This window comes from Stenella coeruleoalba, assembly GCF_951394435.1.
Source record: "Stenella coeruleoalba genome assembly, chromosome: 7".
Taxonomy (NCBI): Eukaryota; Metazoa; Chordata; class Mammalia; order Artiodactyla; family Delphinidae; genus Stenella; species Stenella coeruleoalba.
In genome coordinates this window covers 86153321-86177720 of record NC_137153.1, presented here as the reverse complement: position 1 = coordinate 86177720, position 24400 = coordinate 86153321, and the positions used below count along the sequence as shown (strand labels likewise).

Below are 24400 nucleotides of genomic sequence, written 5' to 3'. Positions count from 1 at the left end.
CATCTCCATGTTCTCCCACTGAAATTCCTGAGAACGAAAATTTGATAAGCTCACATCCTCTCTGATTTCCAGGCCAGGCCACCCCAGAGGCCACTGGCTGGTCTCTGAACAGGCCAGCCTTGAGTTTGCTGTCCACTTGGTTATCTCAGTCAGCTGAGGTCAGAGGGGTTGGAGGTCACATAACACAATTTTGGGGGTCTAGGGCTGCCTCATCAGCAGGGGTTTGGCCCCCCTTAGAAGAGGCTGTAGGTGTGGCCGGCACAATGTCTGGCATATTTGGTAAAGAAGCTGTAGTCCTATGGGACAGCCTTTTGTCACCAACCCTCCTAGTCATACGGTTAATTCATAATGAACTTATAGCCCACTGAGTGTAGTTTCCTAATTTGTAAAATAAGTGGGTCAAACTAAGATCCTTCTAGCTCCAAAACGACTGATAACTGTCTCTCCTCTCAGACATTTATACATAAACTATTTTTAAGCCAGGACTGCCTCCAACCTATGCTTATGTAATTTATTTTTTGAGCCCCAAGTTTCATTTTTCAACAGATTCTAGCTGTTTTATTTATCTTTATTATATTTCAGTCTGTGGTTGGAGCCATCATTTTGCTCTGCTGCAATGTTTGAATCATGAGTTTGCCTTTTGGTGTATTTGCTTTTCTTTTTTTTTTTTTTTTTTTGCGGTACGCGGGTCTCTCACTGTTGTGGCCTCTCCCGTTGAGGAGCACAGGCTCCAGACGCGCAGGGTCAGCGGCCATGGCTCACGGGCCCATCCGCTCCGCGGCATGTGGGATCCTCCCGGACGGGGGCACGAACCCGTGTCCCCTGCATCGGCAGGCGGACTCTCAACCACTGCGCCACCAGGGAAGCCCTATTTGCTTTTCTTTAGAGCTCTGTGCCATCAGCATATATGAATGTGCTTTCTGTGTCACCATTCAAGACAGGGCCAAGCAGAGGCCTAGGGCACTCACTGGAGACCTATTGGCACTCTGCCTTCAGTGATCAAAGAGCTGCACGAATCCCCTTAATAGTGCTGTCAGATGGCCCACAGTCCTCCCTCCTGACTCTGAAGCTATTTCAACAGACTTTTAGCGATGCTTTTGCTAAAATTAACACCTACTATGTCTCCAGCCATGAACCCCTTGAGTGATGTCAGATATCATCTAGAAAATCCCATATTTTACAGATAGGAAATTGTGACTTGCCCAAAGTCACGCACTGTGGCAGGGCTGGCTTCTTTATCTATGCCATGTTCTTTCCATTACATCATGCTTCCTCCACAGTTCAGGAAACTTATCTCTTGCTGCCATCACAAATTACCACAAATTTAGCGGCTTACAAAATACAAGTTTCTTACCTTACAGTTCTGTTGGTAAGAGGTCTGACACATATTTCACTGGATTAAAGTCAAGGTGTCAGCAGGGCTGGTTCCTTTCTGGGGGCTCTAGGTGAGGATGTGTTCCTTCGCCTCTTCCAGCTTCTAGAGGCTGCCTGAGTTCATCAGCTCGTGGTTCCCTCCCTCTAGCTCCAGAGCCAGCATCTGCAGGTGGAGTTCTTCTCATGTCATATCTCTCTGCCCCTCCTTCCATGGTTGAATCTCTTTCTTCCCATGGCCCTGAAAGCTTCATCCTTCCAAAGACTTGTGATTAGATTGGCCTCCCGGGATAAAACAGGATGATTTCCCCATCTAAAGGTCCTTAACTTAATCACGTTAACAATTTTATCAGGTAAAGTAACCTATACTGTCCACGGGTTCTGAGGATTAGATTGTGAACATTTGGGGGAGGCCATTTTTCTGCCTGTCACATGCTATCTGTAGATTAGGACCTCCTGGAGTCAGTCAGTGGGTTAAGGTAATGAAGATGGACAGAACCTGACTTTCAGAGTCTCAGGAGACTTCCTTGACTTCCTGATGTTGGCTGGACTTCACGAAAGTTTATACAGATGAGCCCCTTTTTAAAAAAAAAAAAAATTTACTTCACTGCACCAGGTATTACTTGCAGCATGAGGGATCTAGTTCCGTGACCAAGGATTGAACCTGGGTCTCCTGCATCAGGAGTGTGGAGTCTTAGCCACTGAACCACCAGGGAAGTCCCTAGATGAGCCCCTTTCCACACAGCACATTCTTTTCCGAGGCCCTCATAGCTGGGCTCCCTCCTCTTGTTTACTGTAGAACCACTCCCTGAAATAAGCATGGAGGGGTCAGGAGAGGGCAAGAAATGGGCTTTGGTGTTTGTCCTCTAGGATCTCAGATGAAATTATGATCCTGGAAAAGCTGAAATGTACAGCACTGGCCCCTCAGCTCTGAGAAGCCCCCAGGCATTCCTGACATTTGGGTAGGTGAGGTGCAGCTCAGAGTTACAGCTGTCCTTTCTGATGTCCAGCCTCGAAAGGAAATGTACATGTCAATATCGCAAAGACCCCATGTGGGACACATGGGGAAGGAGACGTACTCTGCTCTCATATCTTCTTCACAAAAGAAGGCCACACGATGGTCTAGGACTGAGGGAATGCGGAGTGTCATAAGGAGATGTGTATCCATCACCAAAAGAGCTAAAGAGGACAGAAACACAGACCGGCTGGCCTAAGACATCCAAGGCATTGTGGGCGTGCAGTTTAGCTCATCCAGTCCCATTTGGGCACCCTCCCTCCTAAAGCCTCCCCGAGGATCGAGTTAGGCAGCATGCCCATTGATTCCTTTTTTGAGCACACACTCATTTGAAGATTGGTTTTGGCATTTTACCTGGCATCCAGGCCCTGTTGCACACGGGTTCTGAAAACTGGGACATTATCTCCAGTTTACAGAATTCCTGCAAGTGTTCCTGCAATTGATTTACACACACGCTGTCCCTACGCCCCATGCCCTGTGCACCACAGGTACCAGTACCCTGACCACGCCCCCTCACTCCTGCCACCAGCTGCTCTATGCACTCCCACTCACTCTCACAGGCCCCTGAGGCCCCCAGGGAGTCACCAGCACACGCCACTCTCACTGTCTGGGAGAGGGGGCTGGGGTGTTGGAAACTTTAATCAAGCAGGGACGGTTAACAGCTGCAGGGACACCCTAGGAAAGACTGAGCCTTCAAAAGGATGTACTTATGGACTCTGTCCCCATGACCTTTTAAGACTTATGAAAATGACCTGTCATTTCCCGCCATGGAAAAAAACCACAGCCATCACATGCACCCTTCAGGCCCCAGAATCCTCCATGCTTAACCCTCCAGGCAGGCTTGGGCAGAGATGCTCGCTTCTCACAGATGCCCCAACAGACTGCAGAGACCTGGGGATGCGGGTGCATGCTTGCACACTCACACCCATGTGGATGTCTGCCTCTGCCCCCGACACGTTTCTCAGGTGACAAATGTGTTCTTCTGTGTCAGTGGGCACTTTTTCTCGGCAGGCTGGGTGACACTGTTGGGCAGAGCTCTCATCAGACCCATAGGCCTATCACCCCTCCACACACCACTAACCGTACACTACGAGCTGCTAGCATGGGGGGAGGACCTCTTTCTCCTTCCTTTTTCCCCCCTGCAGCTGCGGGTTGGGGGAAGGGCTCTGAGGGGGAGGATGTCACCGACTCAAGGTGGGTTTTTCCCACCTCCATACCTTGTCTTGCCCCAGCCTCTTCTCACCCGCAGTGAGCCCTTGGGGGATCACATTCTGATAAAAAGAACTTTAGGGAGCCCTCTGCACCTCTGCTCAGCACGCACACCCTCCCCCCGTTTCCTCTCCTCCATCAGCCAGGCCTCTCAGTCCCTGGTCTTCCTCCACAAATGCCCCCTTTTTCACTGGGGCTGGGAGTAAAGGGACAGTTAGTTTCTGCTGTATAACAAAGTGAATCAGCTATACCTATACATATGTCCCCATATCTCCTCCCTCTTGCGCCTCCCTCCCACCCTGCCTATCCCACCCCTCTAGGTGGTCACAAAGCACCGAGCTGATCTCTCTGTGCTATGCGGCTGCTTCCCACTAGCTATCCATTTTACATTTGGTAGTGTATATATGTCCATGCCACTCTCTTACTTCGTCCCAGCTTACCATTCCTCCTCCCCGTGTCCTCAAGTCCATTCTCTATGTCTGCGTCTTTATTCCTGTCCTGCCCCTAGGTTCTTCAGAACCATTTTTTTTTTTTTTAGATTCCATATATATGTGTTAGCATACGGTATTGGTTTTTCTCTTTCTGACTTACTTCACTCTGTATGACAGACTCTAGGTCCACCTGAGGGACTTGTTAAGGAAAGAATTTTACTAGGAAAGTACAAGAGAAGCCAAAACCGAACTAAGAAGAAAGCAAAACCTTGGCTGGTCCAGAGTCTGCCCGCTCAGAACCCAGCCCTGCTCTTTGCCTCCCCTCTGAGAAGCTGCAGTCCATCTTCATCCCCATGCAAGTCCTTTGCTCATCTGCTCCCTGACCCCCAACAAGGTGCATGAATAGTCAGTGCTGAAGGTTTTTCCAGAGGCACACAAACTGTGGTGTCCCTCACCCTCACCCTCAGCCCGGGCTTTCCCAGAGCTTCTGCCTCTTGGACTCAGCTTGCTGGGTTTGGCTCAGATACTGGAACACAGGGGTCACGTCAGTCTGCCAGAAAGCAGGATGGGACAAGGAAGAGGCTGACTGGCCACAGGTGTGATCATTAGGGCAACAAAGGTGGAGGAGGCCAGGGAAAGGCTGTGAAGCGAGAGTCTGGGGGTGTTTACACAGGACAGTCAGTTTGGTCCCAGATACTCTGCATCCTCCAAAGCGTTGCCTCATTCCCAGGAAAGGCTTTGGACTGAGAACTTCTCTGTGTGTGGGATTCTCAGCAGCTCTGTAGCACTACAGTAGAAGGGGAGCCGGGCCCACCCGGAAAGCCCCCAAACTGATGGAGAGAAAAGTCCCACCAAGTCAGGGACCCCCCTTCTGGGAACTCATATCTACTGGGAACCTCAGGATGAGGAGGAGGTAGGGCTCCACACTAGGACCCCTCAATCTGATGGGGAGGATGAAGCCCCACCCTGGAGCAACGATTAGGGAGATCCTCTTTGGTCAGTTGAGCACAAAAGAGCTCTGACTGCACACAGAAAGCCCGTGGACTGGGCAGCCAGGAAAGAAGCTTGGAGCAAATCAGGGTAGTTGATGAGGGTGGGCATTCGGAGCCCAGCACTGTCAAGGTGGGTCTGGGATGCATGAAGGAGGAGCACAGGCAAGACACAGGGACAGGCCTGAGTATTGGTTCTGTGACACCCCCCAGCCCTGAACCCCATGCTCTGGACCTCAGGTTCCCCTCCCCTGCCCCTCTGGCTGGGGCTCAGGGATGCCGTCTGCTTCACTGAACCCATCTGTCTGAGACTGGGTCACATCTTCCTCTTTTGTGACTGGAAGTCACAGGGCAAAGCACTAAGCTGTGCAGTCACGCAGGGAACACAGAGCCTAAGAGTGTGAAGGGACAGAGGGGAGAGTGGCAAGAAAGCCTGGAGCCGGTGGAAGAGGAGGGAGGCGAGTGGGAGCAGAGGTGCTCAGGACCATGGCTGAGGCCATCACCTATGCAGACCTGCGATTTGTGAAGGCTCCCCTGAAGAAGAGCATCTCCAGCCGCCTAGGACAAGGTAAGAGTGGGTAAGGTGTCTCCTTGATTCTGCATCTCCATCCTCCTTGAAGACCCCACTCCCACCCCAGAGACCCCAATCCTGACGCCACCTTTTCTCTCCTCTGCAGACCCAGAGGCTGATGAAGACGGAGAACTCACCTATGAGAATGTTCAAGTGCCCCCAGGCCCAGGAGGACCCTCAAGCTTGGCTTCCGCTGGATTAGGGGACAAAGCAGGTCTGGAGAGCCCAGGGGATGTGTGTTTATGGGGGACTGTGTCTTGCGCTGGGGAGTCCACAGCATTCTTGGGAGGACAATACCCTTGGAGAAAGGCTGGGGATTCTCAGGAAGAGAATGAGCACCAATTATGGGAGCTAAGGAAGAATAAAGCTCCCAGCGGGTAAGGTGGAGATCCCGGTGGGGAGCTAGGGCTCCACGGAGGGATCAGGGAAGCCCTGTTGGGGAGCTGAGCGCGCGTGGGAAGTGGGGAGTCCCGGGAGAGAGAAGAGAGGGGAGGGGGGAGGGGGGAGAGCACTCCCGGGGAGAGGGTTTTGGCAGGCAGACGAGGGCCCCCAGAGTAAAAGATAAAGGGAGACCCAGGAGGGCGATAGAGGGTCCCCAGGGAAAGGATAAGGTAAGACCCAGGAGGGACACGAGAGTCCCAGGGGAGATACGGAACTCCGGAGAGCGCTAAGGGTGTCCCAGAGCAGTGGCAGAAGGCACCTTAGGACAGACTGGGGTCTCGGCGCGGTGGAGGGGGTGAGTAGGGTGGGGAGAAGGGGTATTTCCTGGCTTTCCCACCTTCAAACTTGAGTCGATCCCTTCCGCAGGGGTCCAGTCGGAGCAGCCAACTGCCGCCTGGAGCCCCGTGACGTCACCAGCTGCCGGGCGGATTCTTCCCTGTAAGTACCTAGTCCTCCCCGCCCCGCGCGCGCCACCCGCTGCCCAGCTCGTCTCGGGCCAGCGAGTGGGGGCGGGGCGCGGCCTCGGGCTGGGCAGCCCTCCCCCACCAGGCACCCCGGGGTGGTCGCGGAGTCAGGTGCTGGCACCGGTCCCCGCGGGAGGTGGTGCTGGGCCCCGCGGTGTGCAGGTCTGGCCCACGGATTGAGCCCGGGGCGCAGCCCTCCGGTCAGCCCGGGCAGCCCCGTGACACCCTCCCCTGCCTCTTTCACCCTCATCCTTAGATCTTTCCGACGCATCGACCCAGATCGTCTGCCCCCTTCCCCCTTACTATGGTCCCCATTCACGTACCCACCTCTCGGGTCTCCGTCTGAGATTTAGTTCCCCGTCCTACCAGGTAGTGCCCCTCAGTCCTTACCGGTAACAATCCCCAGCCCTTATTCCGGAACACCTTACCTCCACCACCTGCGGAAACTCTGCCAGACAGAAACCACCACGCGTGCTCCAAGTCCTCTGCGGGATGCTCCTTCCCGTGAATCTCCTCCACCCACACCCCCTCAGTCTATCAACTTTCGTGGGGCTCACGGCCCCCCAACCCACTGTCTCCCTAAGGCCAAGCATCCTACGTGCAGTACCTCTTCCTGGGCCTGCTCCTCACCTGCCTGCTGTTAGGGGTGGCTGCCATCTGCCTGGGAGTGCACTGTGAGTATGGCTGCCCCCCATTTCCCATTGCCCCCAGACAACGTTCTCCCCCACTCTCCCCAACAGCTGCCCTGCCTAGCAGGGCCCGGAATCACTACCACCACATCTTCAGCTTTCGTCTGGATTCCAGCCAGGTCTGTTTCAGAGTGCCGTGACTTCCTAAATTGTCCTCACCTAATCCAGTACCTCCTTAAGCTTCAGGCAGTCAGATCTTATATTCCATTCCAGCCTGTTATGCAGAAAGTTGCAAGAAGCAGCAAAAGGACTGATGCTGAAGCCTCAGGGCACCAGAGCATGGCTGAAGATGTCCTCCAAATCTCTCTTTATGGCCAAACAGATTTCCAGGTGTCTCAGCAGCTCCAGCAGATGAACAGGGTTCTGGAAGCCACTAACAGCACCCTGAGGCAGCAGCTGCGCCAAAAGATAACCCAGCTGGGGCAGAGGGAAGAGGATTTGCAGGGGTCCAGGACGGAGCTGGCCCAGAGTCAGGAAAGACTACAGGTGGAACAGAAGGTTGGCCAGGCTACCAAAGAGCAGTTGCAGGCCTGCCAGTCAGATGGGGAGAAGACAAAAGAGGCCTTGAGAAATAAGGAGATACAAAGGATGAACTTGGAGCAGAGGCTGAGCAGCGTGCAGGACACACTGAAGCCCTTCTTCACATGCCCCTCACCAGGTATCTGCTCTGGGAAAGGGGAGATGGTAGGACCTGCCATGAAGGATGGATTGAAGTGAGGGGTCTATCTATCTATTAGGAAGCCACTGAGTTGTTCAGGAAAGGGGTAATGAACCAGAGTGCTGGCTAACATGACCTGTGCAGCCTGGGCCAACAGGGCGAAGGATCTAGCTGCATACTGGTTTTAGGGAGGGCTCACCCAGCTCTAAGGCTGATCCTGTAGGGGAGAAGAGGGTGGTAGCCAGCAGTGCAAATGACACTGTCCAAAGCAGCAAACTCAGGGCTCACCTGGCTTGACATCAGTGTCAAGGATCTGGGAACCCCCTGAATTTGGATGTGAAATTGATTGTTCGCATGTTTTTCTAAAAAGAGGACCTGTAGCTTTAATTAATTCTCTCTACATCTGAGATTCCCCAAAAGATTAAGAATTACTGATGGATGAGGTACAGTCTGGGGCTGGGGCAAGGCAGCTGAAGCTCTCGCAATGAGGTGGGCAGGGATGTTGTAGGACAGGGAATTAGGGTGGAATGCTCATCCCTTTTGAAAGGAGGAGTCCAGCCCGTGTGTGGGGATGAGGGAGGGGGACACATAGAAGGTCTGCCAAAGTTGGCTGAGGTTGAGGCAGGGTCCCCAGCCCAACGGGACTGGAATGTCCATGGACTGGTTGTCTAGAGGTTAGGCTCTGTCTAGCTCAGGGGCATCTGGCTACTCCCCCAAGGCTTAAAACAGAGAGGTTATGTACAGACACCCCCAGCCCTCATTTCTTTAACCTTCTCATTCTCTACAAGCCTCAGTTCCATGACAGTGCTGCCCCCTCCTTCCCCACAGCTGAACCCTAGACCTCAGCATCCCAAGCTGCTCTTCAGCTGAAAGGATGGCTTCGGGTCTTCACTCTGACCACAGCTGGCCCTCTATAGGCTTTCCACACACTTCTTCTTCAACCTCACGGAGGCCTCCAACCTGCTGGCTCCCCTGTTTCCTCCCTTCCCATCAGCCATCACCTGTCTTCACTTCTCTCTCTACCCATCTTGGATTTGGGGGCCCGTCACTTCAGCCAACCCACTCACTCCTCGGCTCCATTGTCCTGGATGAATGCACATGCCTGCACCCAGGGGTGACAAGCTGTGCAGTCATTCTGCTTGGTGCCACAAATCTCTAGTCTCAACTTCAGCTGGGGCCCCAGCACTGCCTGCCTTGGCAAATCTGCAGTGGTCGGCTGGCTCTCTGTACCCTACTACCCTCTCTCTCACTCTCAGCAGATGCCCTCCTCTGTCAGAGAGGAACACCCTCTATTTTTCATCAACAAATCTATATATCCATTTGCATTTTTCTCCATCTTCATGTCTTGCAAGGATAACTGCAACAGCTTGCTGAATGTTTTTCCTAAACGTCCCCCCTCCAAATCCACTTTTCATGTTGCAGCCAGAGTAATCCTTTAAAAACAAAAATCTGATCATGTCATCCCAGTTAAGATTATGTCATTTCACTTAATTAATTACATCAAAAGTTACGGAATACATACTATATGTCTAGCACTGTACCCAGGCACTTGGGATACAACCAGAGTACAAAATGCTTCAGTGTAAAACCCTACATTGACTTTCTCTTGCTCATAATATAAAAATAAAAAAATCCTCAACCTGGTCTCCAAGGCCCCTGCCTACCTTTCAGCATGCTGCTTGTCCCCTCGCCCTCGTCCATTTGGCCACACCGACTTCTTTTTATTCCTTTAAGTTGCTGTTAGACAGTAACCTAAGGCGGTAGCTGGGTGGGGATGAGAAAACGTAGACAGAAGAGAGGGAGCTGGAGGAGAAGGAATGACTTTTGAGTGATGGAGGTAGGACAGATGGGACGAAGCAACGGAGGGCGGTGGGTTGGGATCAGGAGCATAGACTGGGGTGCGGGATGTTAAAGAAAGAGGAGGTTTATTTCTGACAGATAGTCAGGAAAAGAGGAACAGAGAAGAGACAAATTTTTAGGTGGAGAGGAGGAAAATGGAGAGAGTTCACACGTCAAGTGTCTGAATTTCAGCAAAGCAGGCAGCAAGGTTGTCTACTTGTGGAAGAGTGGAGGGGAAGGTGGTGGCTAGCCGCTTGAGGAGTGTGGGAAAGTTTGAATATGCAGTGAGAAATGCTTTAGGGAGCCAATGAGATGAATGGGAGGCCTATTGAACACTTGTTTATTGGGGGCCCAGGTGAAGTTAGCCAAAATGGGGGAGTAAACGGCAATTGTTCAGAAATTGGGGATAGTACCACCAGTCCTTTTCAAATAAGCCTCCTATATTTTAAGGAGTAAAGTTGTTGAATGTTAAAGGATTTTACTAAGTATGCACAGATATGGCATTTCCAGGGAAGGCAAGAAAGAAAGATTGCAAAGATTAAGGACCAGAAGTCAGTGAAGGCACTGAGGTTCGACCCCAGGGAACATTGTCAGCAACCAGATTGCTGAGTATTCACTTCATCCCAAGTGTTGAGATCTCCCTCCTGGGTCTGGGCAGTGCTGCCACACTCTTTCTTCTTTTTAGATTCCTGCTGTCCCTTGGGATGGATACCGAATGAGAGGAGGTGCTTTTACATCTCAATTACTAAGAGAAATTGGGAGGACAGCCAAAGGCATTGTAAATCTCTGTCCTCTGAACTGGCCAAAATCAGCGACACGTCTTATTCATATGGAGTAAGAAAACCCCTATTCAAAGACGGTATGGGTATTGTTGGGTAAAGGGACACGTGTCATCAATCAGGGATGGCAGTGCACACAAGGCGTGCGTCCCTTTTCCATGCAGCTTCTCAGCACAGTGCTCCAGATGGCCCTATTAACTGATTAGGGTTGGCGTGAGAGTTGAAACTTAACGAGCCATCTTTACGTTAACCTGTTTCTCATCTCAGCTTTCTGGTCAGCTCTGGGCTGCTGAACGGGTTCTTTGACTCTCATGGCCTCTCAGGCAGACAGGTTCCATACCTGGTGGGCTGGATTGTAGGGATTGGTTCCTTGTGACCAGAACAGCCCACAGAATGACTCTTCTTCGAAGGCTGGCAGAAATTCTTACCCAGCATGTGTGTGTGCGTGTGCCTGCGCGCATGCACGCACGTGAACTGAAGGGTCAGCCTGCATCTGCAGGGTGGCACTTGAAGGATGCGGGGATGGTCACCGATGAGCCGATGTCATGCACCAAGGTCAGGCACAGTCCTCTTGCCAAAGCTCATAGCCTCTCTAGTGTTCATTTTCTTCCATCAGCCCAGGTGCCCTCCTCCCGACACCCCCTCCCTCCTCCTATTCCAATATTTCCCATCACTCCTCACACACCTCTGGTCTCTCCGAATCTCCCTTCAGGCTTATTATGCCAGAAGCTTACGTAAGGTGTTGGTACAAGGTGGTTCAGCTGAATCATACTGGATTGACTTCAGAAATCAGTTCTGGCAGTGGAGTGATGGTACAAGATACAGTGGGTAAGTTTGTTAGGACTTTTGGGCAACAAAAATCCTCTATAATCCCTTCATAAAGACACAGTAATGAGATCTCCCTCCAGGTCCTACTCTCAAAACTTTTTCACAAATCAATGTTATAATTGCCCATTTGTCCACTTCTTCTATTTGATTAATAACAGGCAGGCTTGCTTTCTATTCTATCCCCAGTACCTAGCCGTCCCTGGCACGTGATTTAAAAAAAAAAAAAAAATTACCAGTTTGGGACCTATGTCATCTTTCTCTCAGGGGGCTAAGTTGAGGATTTAGCTAGGGCTTCACAGCTGGTAAAGAACCCCGGCCTTCTAACTTCTCAGTCCAGACAAGGCTACCCAAACTGAGGTTGTACTATTTTAGTCAAGGCCACTTGGTATACCAGAGTTGCCCCAGGGAAGTGAGAAAGGAAGCAATGGGGTAACTTTGAGAATCAACCCCAGGGACCCTGAAACAGGGAGTTACCTAACTGGAGTTTCCATCTTTAGGACCTTGGGTGACATTTTCCCCTCCCTGGTCCTCTAGCCTCTTCGGGTTGGGGTCCAGACACCTGTACCTGAACCATCCTCCCACACACGGCTTTAGGTAGGCAGGGTGAGTTAGGACTTGGGTTAGGTTTGTGCAGGGCAAGAGAAGGGAGGATGGGATAGGAGGGGGCCAGAACTTATCCCAGTGCTACATCACCACCCTTTAGGTATTATAGTCAAAGCCAAAGATGTACCAAGGTAGATGGCGAGTGGCAGGCACGTCTGAAGGTAGAGGACTGTTCTTCTTCTCTTCCCTCCATCTGTGAGCTGGAAGCTTTCAGGTATCCAGATGCGGACCGCTCTTTGCACTGAGCTGGGTAAGTGTCGGGGATGGGACTGAGGCGTGGGAGTCCGGGGGCAGAGGGTCTCAGGGCAGGGGCCCAGAGGCCAGGGGGAAAACTTGTTCCTGTAAGTGACAGCCATGTCCACAGCCTCCAGGCTGTGCTTATGTAAGGGGGTGCTGGGCAGGGGAGGCTGGCTATGTGGCTGTCCAGGGAGTTGGGGAGGAGATGGGCTGAGCTGGATGAGGTTCTTAGGGACAGTCAACTGTGGAGCTCCCTGATGCTTTAATCCTCCAGATACTCACGCCAACAAGAGCCTAAGCTGTAGCCTGCAGGTCCTAAGATCCACCGCCCTCCAGCGTGTCCTCACTCTGCCTGGACAGTGCCTGGCCAAGGGCTGATCCATGCCCAACATTTCTAGGCAAGCCTGCTGCCAATAGAGATCCTGTCCCAGAAACTGGACTGTTCCCAGGGAAAGTGTGAAGCAGCTTCTAGAAGAGATTTTGGCCTCCCCCAAAACCTCCCATAGTGGAATGGGTGGGGAGGGCGCACGGGCTGAGCGGATAGGGGCAGCCCGGAGCCAGCCAGGCAGTTTTATTGAAATATTTTTAAATAATTTGCACGTGTTAGTCTCGTGTGTCGGCAACTCTTTGTCTGGTTCAGTGATCCCCACGGGAGAGCAAGCTCAGGGGATGCAAAGGAAATGTTCTGTTCCTCACGTCCATGCCGAGGTTCCCCTCTACAGGGAGAAGAGCTGCTCAGCCCATCCGGGGCTGGCACAGTCCAGCATGTGCTCTCTGTCCTCACAGGGCATCCTGAAGGCCAAGGGTGGAGGCCGGAGACCACAGGCCCCACTGCTAAGAGCGTGCCCCAGGCAGCTGCAGGCTGGTTGTGGGTGGCTTGGCATGGTGCCCCCGGTGGCAGAGGAGACTGCCCGCCTCGCAGTTCAGGTTGCGGTAGCGGGCCACAGCTGGTGTGGGGCGGGGGCACATGGACAGGAAGCCAAAGCTGAAGGGGCTGAGGCAGCAGCCAGGGCAGGGCAGCCCCTCCTCGGACTCCCGGGGGGCTGACGGGGGCGGCGAGGGTTCTGTCCGCTCCAGGGCTGCTGCACGGGGCAGGCTATGCTGGGCCCGGTTCCAGGGCTCCCCAGCCCAGCCTTGTGGGGAGTTCACCACCACGGCTGGGGGGTTGTTGTTAAGGGGGGCTCCTGATCTAGGGGACCAGGGCTGGGAGGCTGAGGAACAAGTGCTGATGAAGTTGTCTGTGGCCACGGCCAGGGGCAGCTGGGGAGCTGGCCCCGGGGCTTCTGGCTCAGGGCTACTGCCCTCACACTCCATCTTCTCTTCAGCCGAGGGGCCCACAGCAGGAGGGCCAGGACCTGGCAGTGCTGTTTCCATACGTCGGGGAAGTTCAGGGGATGATGGTAGTGAGCGGCAGCGGCGGGCAGGTGTCCCAGGCTGGACCAAGGTCTCTGGAGTGGTCACCAAGGGCAGCTGGGTGGAGGGCACTGGTGATGGTGGTACAAGGGGTAGGGGGGCAACTGGCTTGCTGGGTGTGTCCAGGAGCTTGATCTTGCCACCTCTGAGGTCTTCCCGTAGTGAAAAGGGGTTGACTCGAGTCAGATTGTCCCCCCAGTTGGGGGGCGATTCTGGCGATGGGGGCAGGAAGAGGTCTGACCGGCTTCGGGAGAGCCGAGGGTCTGGCCTGGGAAGTGTGGCAGAGGGGCCCCCTCTTGGAACAGACCCTGTAGACAGAGAAGTCTGTGGTCACTGTTCTCAGCATTGATCATAGTTCCCTGAGGGTCTCATTCACCAGGAGGCTGGTGGAACTAGAGCTGAGAAAAGGGAGTCCCACAGGGTGCTTTGGAAAGGGGGAGATGTCCCCTCCAGCCCCCTTTACCTCTTCTTTCCTTGTTCCCCTCCCTCAGGCTCTAGAATTAGAAAACTATCTTCTCTGAGATATCCTCTCACCCCACTCCCGCCCCCAGGCTCCTCAACTAATAAAAACACTTAGTCTCCCCGGGTGATTCTGAGTTCTAAGGAAGAGAGAGGCAAAAGGACCCCAGTTGTGCTCACTTACCCTGACTGTGTGCCAGGGGAGCCCTGAGGAGGGGGGCTGGCTCAGGCAGCTGCTCCAGGATCCATTCCAGGTGCTGGGTGATTTCAGTGAAGGGAGCACGAGTGCTAGGTTCCATCTGATGGGGAGAGACGGGCAGCTTCACTCAGTGCTCCAGAAGAGGGTCCCTGAGTTTCCTCCTGTCATCTGGGCCGGCTGCCCTTGTCAGATGGTGGGTGGGGGTGGGGGCAGGGAGGGAGTGAGGCTCTTACACTGCAGCAGTGGATGGCCAGGAGCAGGAAGGGCAGTGGGCAGTCATCCCCTACCAGGGTTCGGAAAGCAGGCACATCCAGGCCGAAGTCCTGTGGGGACAGAGAGGAGGGGCCTCCAGGTCAGCCTTCCTCAAGTTCTCCTGCTGTCCCCCAGTCAGGACCTCAACCTCCAGGGAACCCTCCCTGGTTATGATGTGCCTAGTCTGGAGTTCCTCCTTTTAAACCTGGATGCATCATTCACCTCAGTACGGGGTAGGTAGTCAGGGTCCGCAGGTACTCGTGCGATGAGCTCACAGAGGACAATCCCAAAGGCAAAAACGTCGGCCTAGGGGTAGGAGCGAGTGTCAGGGGGAGGCATTGACAGTTTCATGTAAGAATTTTGTCAGAATACGTCAGAATTTGGGGGAGTCTTGACAGTTTTCATGTGTTGGAAGGGGTGTGAGGGGTAAAGGGGATCTTGGGGGTCTTCTGAATTATCTGGTAGGGTTGCTGAGGAACTTGGGATGGAGCCTTATAAGAGTATCTCAAGGGTCTCTGGAAGGCCTTCGGGATCTGAAGGGTTGATATCTTACCTTCTCATCATACAGCTCACCCCGCAACACCTCTGGAGCCATCCAGTATGGGGAACCCACCACAGCCAACGGCTCCTTCCTTGCCCCTTCCCTGCAGGGGCAGGGGCAGAGTGGTCAGGAACATCCTACTCAGACACCCTCCCCAAACAAAAGGGGATGAGGTCAGCCCCCTCGCTACCCCAGGGGAAATGTCCCTGTGGGCTTCACTTAGATAAGGGGCATCTGGGAGATTTAGGGGGATGGGGCATTCACCTCACCTATACACAGGAATCTTTTCAGCCAGCCCAAAGTCGCCCACAACAGCTGTGAAGCCTCGGTCTTCCCGCCGGATCAGACAGTTCTGACATATACATATAGCATCCCCACATACCCATTACCTTCTGTTCTCTGATCTCCCAAAATGCACCCCAAGGACCCGTCACTCCAGAATAACCCCAACCCTCTCTGATCTCCCAGTTTTCCAACACACACCAATCTTGCAACATCATCCGTCACTCCAAACACAGCATGGTACCCAGTCCCTCAGAGCACTCCCCTCACCCCAGTCCCCCATTCTCCAGTGTCTTGCTGCCCCAACATCCTAATGCTGTCTATTATCCGCATTCCAATACCCACGGGCTAGTTACAATCTAATCTCAAATCCCCTTTCATGCCTCCACCCACCTGGCCAGCCTACCTTGGATGTGAGGTCTCGGTGGAATACACCTTTGGCATGCAGGTACCGCAGGCCGCGGGCGATGTCCAAAGCCAGGCGGAGCCTGACAGGCCAGGATAGGGGTTCGGGGGAGCTGAGCAGCTGTTCCAGGGTCCCCCCATTCATATACTGGGACATAGGGGTAGGAGAAGGGGAATGGATATCAAAGTTTCAGTCTGTTCTCTAGGTCTCCCACTTATAAGCCTGGGGACACTCAGGAGGATCACAAAGGTCAAGAGGGTGAGTCTGTGCCCTAGGGTCCCCCATTCATATCCTAAGGCTAGCATGTCCCACACAGGTGCACCTATTTAAATTTAAATTATTAAGTTTAAATAAAATTAAACATTCCGTTCCTGTCACACTAGCCACATTTCCAGTGCTCCTTAGCCACATGTGGCTAGTGGCTATGGTTTTGGACAGCACAGCTACAGAACATTTTTATCACTGCAGAAAGATCTGTTGGACAGCACCCTTCTAAAGGATAAAGAGGACTGGCACCAGCTGAGGCCTTTTATTTGTGGTTTGCCTGAAGGGAAGTTCAGGGAAGCCTCCCCCGGGTCCTGTTGCCTCTCATTACTCCTCTGTAGATGCACCAGGCCGCTGACTCTCTCTCCCCTTGGTGGTGGTTGTGGTGGAGTCCCCCCCTTCCTGGCCCATCCTCACCTCTGTAAGAGCGTGCAGCTGCCCTTGGTGCACACAGACCCCCATGAACCTGGAAGAGGATGGGAAAGATAGCAGTGTAGGCTGTAAGAGCCCCGGCCGCTCCACAGTTCCCACTTTTCCCGCGGGATCTTTCCCCTATCCCCCAGCAAGCTTCCCAGCAAGCGGCTGGGGCCGCTCACCTTAGAATGTTGGGGTGCCGGAGCCGGTTCATCAGCTGCACCTCCCGCAGCGTGTTTCCCCGGTTACTGGGGAGCCTGTTCATTTTCAGCACCATGACTTGCCCTGACTGTCGGTGCCGAACCTGGGGGCAGCAGGGGATGGCGAGTCCCGCGCAGGTCGGGCGGGTCGCCAGGGTCCGGGCCCCCTAGTTTCAGCCTGGCGTCGAAGTCTCGGTCCCGCCCCTCTGCCCTCTCTGCTGGTCCTACCTTGTAGACCTCAGAGAAGAAGCCGGCCCCGATCTTCTCGGCGCAGTGGAAATCGTCCACGCGCGCCAGGCTGGACACGGCGCTGCGGAGAGCCCGGTAGGAGGAGGGGCGGCCCCGGCCCGGGCCTCCGCCCGCGCCCCCGGGCCCCGGAGGACCCTCCCCCGGCGCCTCTCCGGGCCCGGGCCCTGGGCCCCGTAGTGGGGGCCGTTCCCCGGCCATGGCCGGGCCCCCAGCCCGGGGCCTGCCTCACATGGCAGGGTCCCCGGGGCCCGGGCAGGCCGCGCTCGCCATGGGAGCGGGCCCAGCCCGATCAGGGGCGCAGGGGCTCCCGCTCCCTCTCCCGCTCCCGCCCAGGAGAATGGAAGATACGCCGAAGATCCTGGGCCCGCCCCCGCCGCGCCGGCTTGCTGGGCCCGGGTGGACGCCGCTCCGCTCCGCTCCGCGCAGGGCCTGGGACAGGGCCTGGGCCTGGGCCGGGCGGTGGCGGTGGCGCTCCCGGGCGCCGGCGGGCAGGCGGGCGGGCTCCCCACAGGCGGAGGCGGGCGGTCGGGCGGGCGGGCGGCGGCTGCTCAGCTTCGCCGCTGGGGCTCAGGCTCCGCGGCCTGCCGGGGCGGGGCTGAGCCGGGCCTCTGCTTAACTCCTTCGAGCCCGGCCTCCGGGCAGCGGCCACGCCCCCTCAGGTGCGCACCCCGCAACCCGAAGCCCTAGGCGAGTGCGTCTGCGAGGTCGGGGTCAAATAAGTTCAGGCCTGAGCTGAATAACTGAAGGGAATTCAGGGCTGATTGTGCGTACGCGCAGCTCAAATGTCTTTTAGCTGCCCTGGGAATCCTTTCTCCCCTCCCTCCCTCAGGTCACTGTCGGTTGAGGGTCTGGCTCCGGAAGCCGCCAGATTCCTGGGCTCCAAGGACCGGCAGGGCAGAAAAGTAGACCACTCTGGCCCAGCTACAGTCGGAGGTAGCCCAGCAACCTACCCGCCTTCCCAGCCTCTGCCCTGGCCCAGCCTGCCCATTTCCCAGTTCTCGACCTTTACACCTTAAACCTCTGGACTCCCTGACACTTTCTACCTTCTCGGGCGGTTGTGATGCCCCGGAGCTGTAGTGAGCCCTTGGCCAGCCCATGCCGGGTGTGGCCCCGACTCCTTCTCACTCCATCCCGCCTCCCTTGAAAAAAGTTCAGATTCCAGAGCCTCTGTCAAGTGACCACCCAGCCTGTACCTTACTCTTACTATTTCGTCCAAATGCCCCTCTCTCTCAAAAGAGAAGCCTCGACCTGTAGGGAAGCCCCTCTTTGCGCAAGATCCCACCCCTTGGCAAAACCCCGCCCCTCAAGGAGCTGTTCCCCTCGGAGACCCCTCTCTTTTTCAGTGAGACCTCTCCTCAGTATGGCACTGCCACCATCAGTGTGTACCAGAATCCCTCAGGGCGACACCCCTCCTTTGTGTGTTCCTCCTACCCAGTGAGACCCCACCTCTCAGAGTGACTCCGCCAGTCATTGTGACCCCTCCTCTCGACGTGAGTCCGCCCCTCAGTGTGACCCCTCTAGGCAGGTACCGCCCGCATCACATAGGAATCGGGTCTGCCCCCTCAGGCGGGAGGAGGACCTGCAACCAGCCTCTAAAGCGGTGCGGGGTCCTGAGTGCGCACGCAACGTTTCAGGACCCTGTGCGCTCGCCGTACCCAACGCTTTCGGTTCTCCGCTGGCTCCTCCCCCCCGGTCATCGGCGGAATAGCCAATCATCGTCGGGGATGGGTGACGTCACTCGATCCCGGCCACTGGGCTGGGTCTAGCGGTGGTGGGCGTCAGTGAGCCGCTTGCCACCTAGCGGCGGCGTGGAGGGAGGCAGGTGGGCCTCTGGAGTCAAACGGGCTGCGACAGAGCTTGAGGGAGCGAGGCTGAGTTCTTTTCAAGTATTCTAAAGTACTATATTTCTATTTCTGTGGTAAGCTAAAAGGAAAATTAATTGCACAGTCCGCGTCCGTGTGGGTGACCGCCTTCTGACAGAGTCCTGTCCCATGTTTGTAGAGAGTTAGAGTCTCAGCAAAACAAGCTCATTCATCACATTAAGTGTTAACATCTACAACTATGTAATTTGTAAGTTTGTTTTCTATAGTCGTATAAGATCTGTAAACATTAGGAATTTATGCCTCCTTTTGTTTAAGTAATAGAATAATTTAATCAACTCGTGTCTGACCCTTTACCCAAGTTTGAGAATATCTATAGCTGGTAATAGTAATTCTAAGCAGAGGAGCCAGGTTCCTGTTTTAGACAGATTATTGTGGTTGTATGGAGGCAGGGAGACTAATTAGGAAAGAGGTGCTGACAATGCTTCTGGTGAGGAGAGGATGAGGACTGAACTAGGGTAGGGATAATGGGGAAGGGGAGGAGGAAACAATCACCTAGAATGGGAAGACTTGATTGATCAGTATCCAAAGTCAGTCAGTCCTGTAGAGAGAAAGAGCATCAGCCAGGATAATTTTAAAGTTTCTAGCTTAGATGACTGAGTATCAACTGAGATAAAGAATCCAGGAGGAGGAAAGGTTGGGGGTGGGGGAGGTAGGTGATTGCCATGAACGAAGGGGTGATGTGATGGTAAAGAAAACTGAAGGTGGTTGCCATTATCCAAGTAGGGAAGGAGAGATAGGCTGACAATGGACTTCTAGGGAACACCGACAGTATTAAAGTGTGGGTGGATGATGTCCATGAAGGAGACACAAGAAACATGCTGAAATATAGGAAGAGAATTTTTTTTTGAGAGTGTGTAAAATTCTTTATTTAGAACAATAAAGCATAAGTGTTTATAATGTAATTTCAAATTCAAACCTGTGTATGAAAGGGTCAGGATTTTACCTGTTTTAAGAAGTACACATACAGTATACACATCACATTTTACAACCTTTTTTATTTAACTAAAGTCATAATAAAACTGTTTAGAATAGAGTTGACATATTTACATTACAATATGCAAACTCCAGTCTATGACTGAACTAGCAATATATCTGTGCATCCATCTGAATGTCTGAATACTTTTCAAGTCCACTGATTTAAAAAATAGTGGCGGGACTTCCCTGGTGGTCCAGTGGTAAAGAATCCGCCTTCCAATGCAGGGGACGCGGGTTCCATCCCTAGTCAGGGAACTAAGATCCCACATCTACAAGTACTGAGCCCACGCGCCCTGGAGCCCGTGCGCCACAACTAGAGAGAGAAAAACCTGCACGCCACAAGTAGAGAGAAGCCCATGCATCTCAGCGAAGAGCCCACGCTGCAGTGAAAGATCCCGCATGCCTCAATGAAGACCCTGCGTGCCTCAACGAAGACCTGACACAGCCAAAACAAAAAACAAAACAAAAGAACACTGGTGGCAAGTGGAATCCAAGGAATGGAGAGTTTAGGAAAAGTGGAATAATGAACAGTATTAAATAGTGCAGAGGGGTGTGCTAAGATGAGTTTTAAATGTTCCTTGAGTCAGGCTACTAGAAGATCCTTTTGTTGTTGTTTTTTCAAACTTTTTATGATAGAAAATGTCAAACGTGAAAAAAAGAAGAACATATAGAACAATGAACCCTTATTTACCTTGGGTAAGACCATTTTGTTGGAGACCCATTGTTCAAAATCACCCATGCCTCAGTTATACTGTTGCCATAAGTGACCAGGCCGAGGTGAAAGTATCTGCTTTTATGTAACTTCTATGCCAGTGATCCTCCAATAATCAATTCATGGGCAATCTTGTTTCATCTATACTCCTGCTCTTTCCCCCTACCCAGTTATTTGGTGCATATTTCTGATATTATATCATTTCATCAATAAATATTTCAGTGTGTTACCTCTAAAAGATAAGGTTTCTTCTTTAAAACAAAATCACAGTACCATGTCACACCTAAAAAAAATCCCTTAATATCATCCAGTATCTCGTTGTTCATATTTCCCCTGTTGAATTATACTTAGTTTTAAAAAATTGTTAAGTTGAATCAAAATCTAAATAAGGTCCATGCTTTGAAGCTGATATGTTTCTTACATCTTTAACTCCATCCACTATCTTTTTTGCCTTTTTTTTTTTTTAAAGAAACCAGGGCATTTGTCCTGTAGAATTTCTCAGAGTCTGAATTTTGCTGAGCTTCTAGTGTGATTTAGCATTTCTTCAGTCCCCTGTATTTCCAGTAAATTGGTAGTTAGGGTCAATTAGGTTTATATTTGATTATTTTGGCAAAACTAATTTGTGGGTGGTTTAACACTTTTATCATGAGGTATACAGTGGTGGTCTTTTTGTGATGTTAGTAACTGATGATAATCATTGTCTAGACCAGAGTTTGTCAAATGTGGCACTATTGACATTTTGGACTGGATAAATTCTTTATAGTAGGGGGCTGTCCTGTGCATTGTAGAGATGTTTAGCAGTAGCATCCCTGGCCTCTAGCCACTGGATGTCAGTAGCAACTCCCGCATTTGCGATGACCAAAAATGTCTCTAGACATTGTCCGTTGTCCCCCTGGGGGCAAAATTGTCCCTGATTGAGAACCACTGGTCTAGGTTCATTAATATAGGAATTCAAAAATAACATTCTCATTCTGTCCTTCCTTCTTTATTAGGTAGAATACCTCTACAAAGAGAAACTTATCCACGTTAAACTATTTGCTCCTCAGAGATATATTTTATGTGGGAAAGGCACGAAAAATGCTTGATTGTTTCCCTTTTATAGTACCAGCTTCTCAAGTAGTGAGTTGGTTCTGAAGCATCCTCCAACAGTGACCAATGAGGTTTGCTTTTTTTAGTACCATAATGAACTCATAATTTAACACATATATGATGTGCCTCAATCATTGGCAATTAAAAAATTCATTTTTGATTCTTAAATTGTCCTTTTTTGGCCACTGGACACTTATTCAAGTTGGCTCCTGAGTCCTTTTGACATGACCTTTAAGAAACCCTCCCTTAAGGTCTCTTGGATTTGATATAATAAAATGTTCCAGGCTCATTTTGTGCATTCCTAGACCGGAGCTGGTATCAGCTATTTTTTCCAATGATTCATGGTCCTTTCAGTTGGAAATGGTATTTAGAGACCACAATATGGGTACTAGGGATATAAAGTTATTTAACCTTAGGAAGAGCAGTTAAATGAATATATTGATAACGTATTCTTTTCAAAACAGTCCCCTCCACCATATCTTTTTTTTTTTTAATTTATTTATGTTATTAATTTTTGGCTGCATTGGGTCTTCATTGCTGTGCATGGGCTTTCTCTAGCTGCGGTGAGCAGGGTCTACTTTTTGTTGCAGTGAGCAGGCTTCTCATTGTGGTGGCTTCTCTTGTTGCGGAGCACGGGCTCTAGGCACACGGGCTTCAGTAGTTGTGGCATGTGGGCTCAGTAGTCGTGGCGCATGGGCTTAGTTGCTCCGCGGCATGTGGGATCTTCCCAGACTAGGGCTTGAACCCTTGTCCCCTGCATTGGCAGGAGGATTCTTAACCACTGCGCCACCAGGGAAGGCCTAACTTCAAGGCTTTAAATTCTATTTATACCCTAATGACTCCCATTTTTCTCCACCTCAACCTCTCTTCTGAAATCTAGACTCCCGTATTCAATTGCTTATTTATCATGTCTAGTTGGATATCTAGTTGGCTTTTCAAATTCGATGGGTACAAAACAGAGCTCTTGAATCCTCCCCCTCTTCCCCAGCTTTTCTCTAAGGTTTCCCCATCTCAATAAATGCAGCCTATTAGGTACCCAGGCAAGACAATTTAGAGTTATCCTTGATTCCTCTCATTCTCTCTATCCTATGTCCAGCCCATCAGTAATTTGTGTATGTTCTACGTTTGAAATCTATCCGTAACCTGACCACTTCTGACATTTCCACTGCCTCTAACCCAATCTAAGCCACCACTGTCTCTTGGCTGGGTTGTTGCAATAGCCTCCTTTATAGTCTCTCTGCTATGCCTTTGTCTCCTTGCAGCCTATTCTCTACACAGTAGCCCGAATACCCTTTTAAAGTGTAAGTTGAATCATTTTGTCACTCTGCTCAAAACCTCTCACCTCACTGAGAATCAAATCCAAAATCATTCCTATAGTTTTCTAGTATTTATACCTTTGCTTTCTATTCCTTTGCTTAAGACCGTCAATACAATGTTGAGTGAAGTAGTGGTAGTAGACACTTGTGCTTGTTCTTGATCTTTAAAAGAATGCTTTTAATGTTTCACTATTAAGTTTTATGTTAACTGTAGGTTTTTTTGTAGCTACCAATACCAATCAGCTACTATCACAGAAGTGCCATGTAACTAGCCATGTCAAAACTCAGTGGCATACACTTGCAGCTGCATGGATGGACCTAGAGATTATCATACTAAGTGAAGTAAGTCAGACAGAGAAAGACTTATGATATCACTTATATGTGGAATCTAAAAAATGACACAAATGAACTTATCTACGAAACAGAAACAGACTCACAGACATAGAGAACAGACTTGTGGTTGCCAAGGGGAGTTGGGGGAAGGAAGGATTGGGAGTTTGGGGTTAGCAGATGCAAACTATTATATATAGAATGGATAAACAAAAAGGTCCTACTGTATAGCACAGGGAACTATATTCAATATCTTGTGATAAGCCATAATGGAAAGGAGTATGAAAAAGAATATATATATATATATATAACTGAGTCACTTTGCTATAGAGCAGAAATTAACACAACATTGCATTGTAAATCAACTACAGTAAAATTAAAAAAAAACTCAGTGGCATAAAACAGTTATTTATTCTCAGAAATCTGTGGTTTGACTGGGGTCAGCATTCTAAACTAGGATTGGCCACATGGTTTAGCTGTGCTCCATCTGTCTCTCACTCCTCCTGGGACCAGCAGGATAGCCTAGGCATGTTCTTGCCGTGGTGATGGAAGAAGAGCGAGACAGGAGCAGTTTTGCAACTGCTCTTCATGTCTTTGGGTCACATCATGTCTATCAACATTCCAATGGCCAAAGCAAGCCATATGGCCAAGCCCAAAGTATACCATCTATAGAGGTGGTGGTAGGAAGGGGAAAAAGATTTCTAAGAAATGGTACATTATATTCACTGTTTAATGTTAAACCAACTTTGCATTTATAGAATAAACCCAATTTGATCTTGATGTATCCTTCCTTCCCCCTTCCATCCTTCCTCCCTCTCTCCTAACATCCCTCCCTCCCTGCCTTCCTTTCTTTCTCTCTTTTTTTTTACATTATTAGATTTGGGTTGCTTTTCTTTGCATTTTGCAATTTTATTTAAAATTTTTTTTATATAAATTTATTTACTTATTTTTTGGCTGCGTTGGGTCTTTGTTGCTGCACGTGGGCTTTCTCTAGTTGCGGCGAGCAGGGGCTACTCTTTGTTGTGGTGCGCAGGCTTCTCATTGTGGTGGCTTCTCTTGTTGCAGAACACAGGCTCTAGGCGTGAGGGCTGCAGTAGTTATGGCACGCGGGCTCAGCAGTTGTGGCTCGCGGGCTCTAGAGCACAGGCTCAGTAGTTGTGGCACACGGGCTTAGTTACTTCGCGGCTTGTGGGATCTCCCTACACCAGGGCTCAAACCCATGTCCCCTGCATTGGCAGGCAGATTCTTAACCGCTGCGCCACCAGGAAAGTCCCTATAATTTTATTTTTTAA

General features: G+C 51.4%; 2 protein-coding genes across 4 annotated transcripts; one reads left to right on the top strand and one right to left on the bottom strand.

Moving 5' to 3' along the window:
- Positions 1–5501: 5501 nt before the first annotated feature.
- Positions 5502–12451, top strand: CD72 (CD72 molecule; the record flags this gene model as incomplete). Its single annotated transcript, XM_079926510.1, has 10 exons — positions 5502–5583; positions 5693–5800; positions 6394–6465; positions 6861–6971; positions 7076–7165; positions 7503–7838; positions 10363–10511; positions 11169–11284; positions 11988–12137; positions 12399–12451. 9 exons carry the CDS (start codon positions 5502–5504, stop codon positions 12130–12132), a joined length of 1209 nt encoding a protein of 402 aa, XP_079782636.1. The 3' UTR covers positions 12133–12137; positions 12399–12451.
- Positions 12452–12664: 213 nt separating this feature from the next.
- Positions 12665–18304, bottom strand: TESK1 (testis associated actin remodelling kinase 1). 3 transcript variants are annotated; one of them, XM_079926041.1, is made up of 11 exons: positions 18250–18304; positions 16783–17530; positions 16537–16658; positions 16358–16406; positions 15677–15823; positions 15258–15340; positions 15001–15091; positions 14670–14753; positions 14429–14518; positions 14181–14295; positions 12665–13845 (listed from the first exon to the last, which is right to left on the bottom strand). In XM_079926041.1, the coding sequence occupies exons 2-11, from the start codon at positions 16999–17001 to the stop codon at positions 12959–12961; spliced, it is 1887 nt and encodes a 628-aa protein (XP_079782167.1). In that variant the 5' UTR covers positions 17002–17530; positions 18250–18304; the 3' UTR covers positions 12665–12958. The 3 variants fall into 3 exon arrangements, with proteins under 3 accessions (XP_079782167.1, XP_079782166.1, XP_079782168.1); XM_079926040.1 differs by lacking the exon at positions 18250–18304 and having other exon boundaries at positions 16783–18152; XM_079926042.1 differs by lacking the exons at positions 14670–14753; positions 18250–18304 and having other exon boundaries at positions 16783–18152.
- Positions 18305–24400: the final 6096 nt, after the last annotated feature.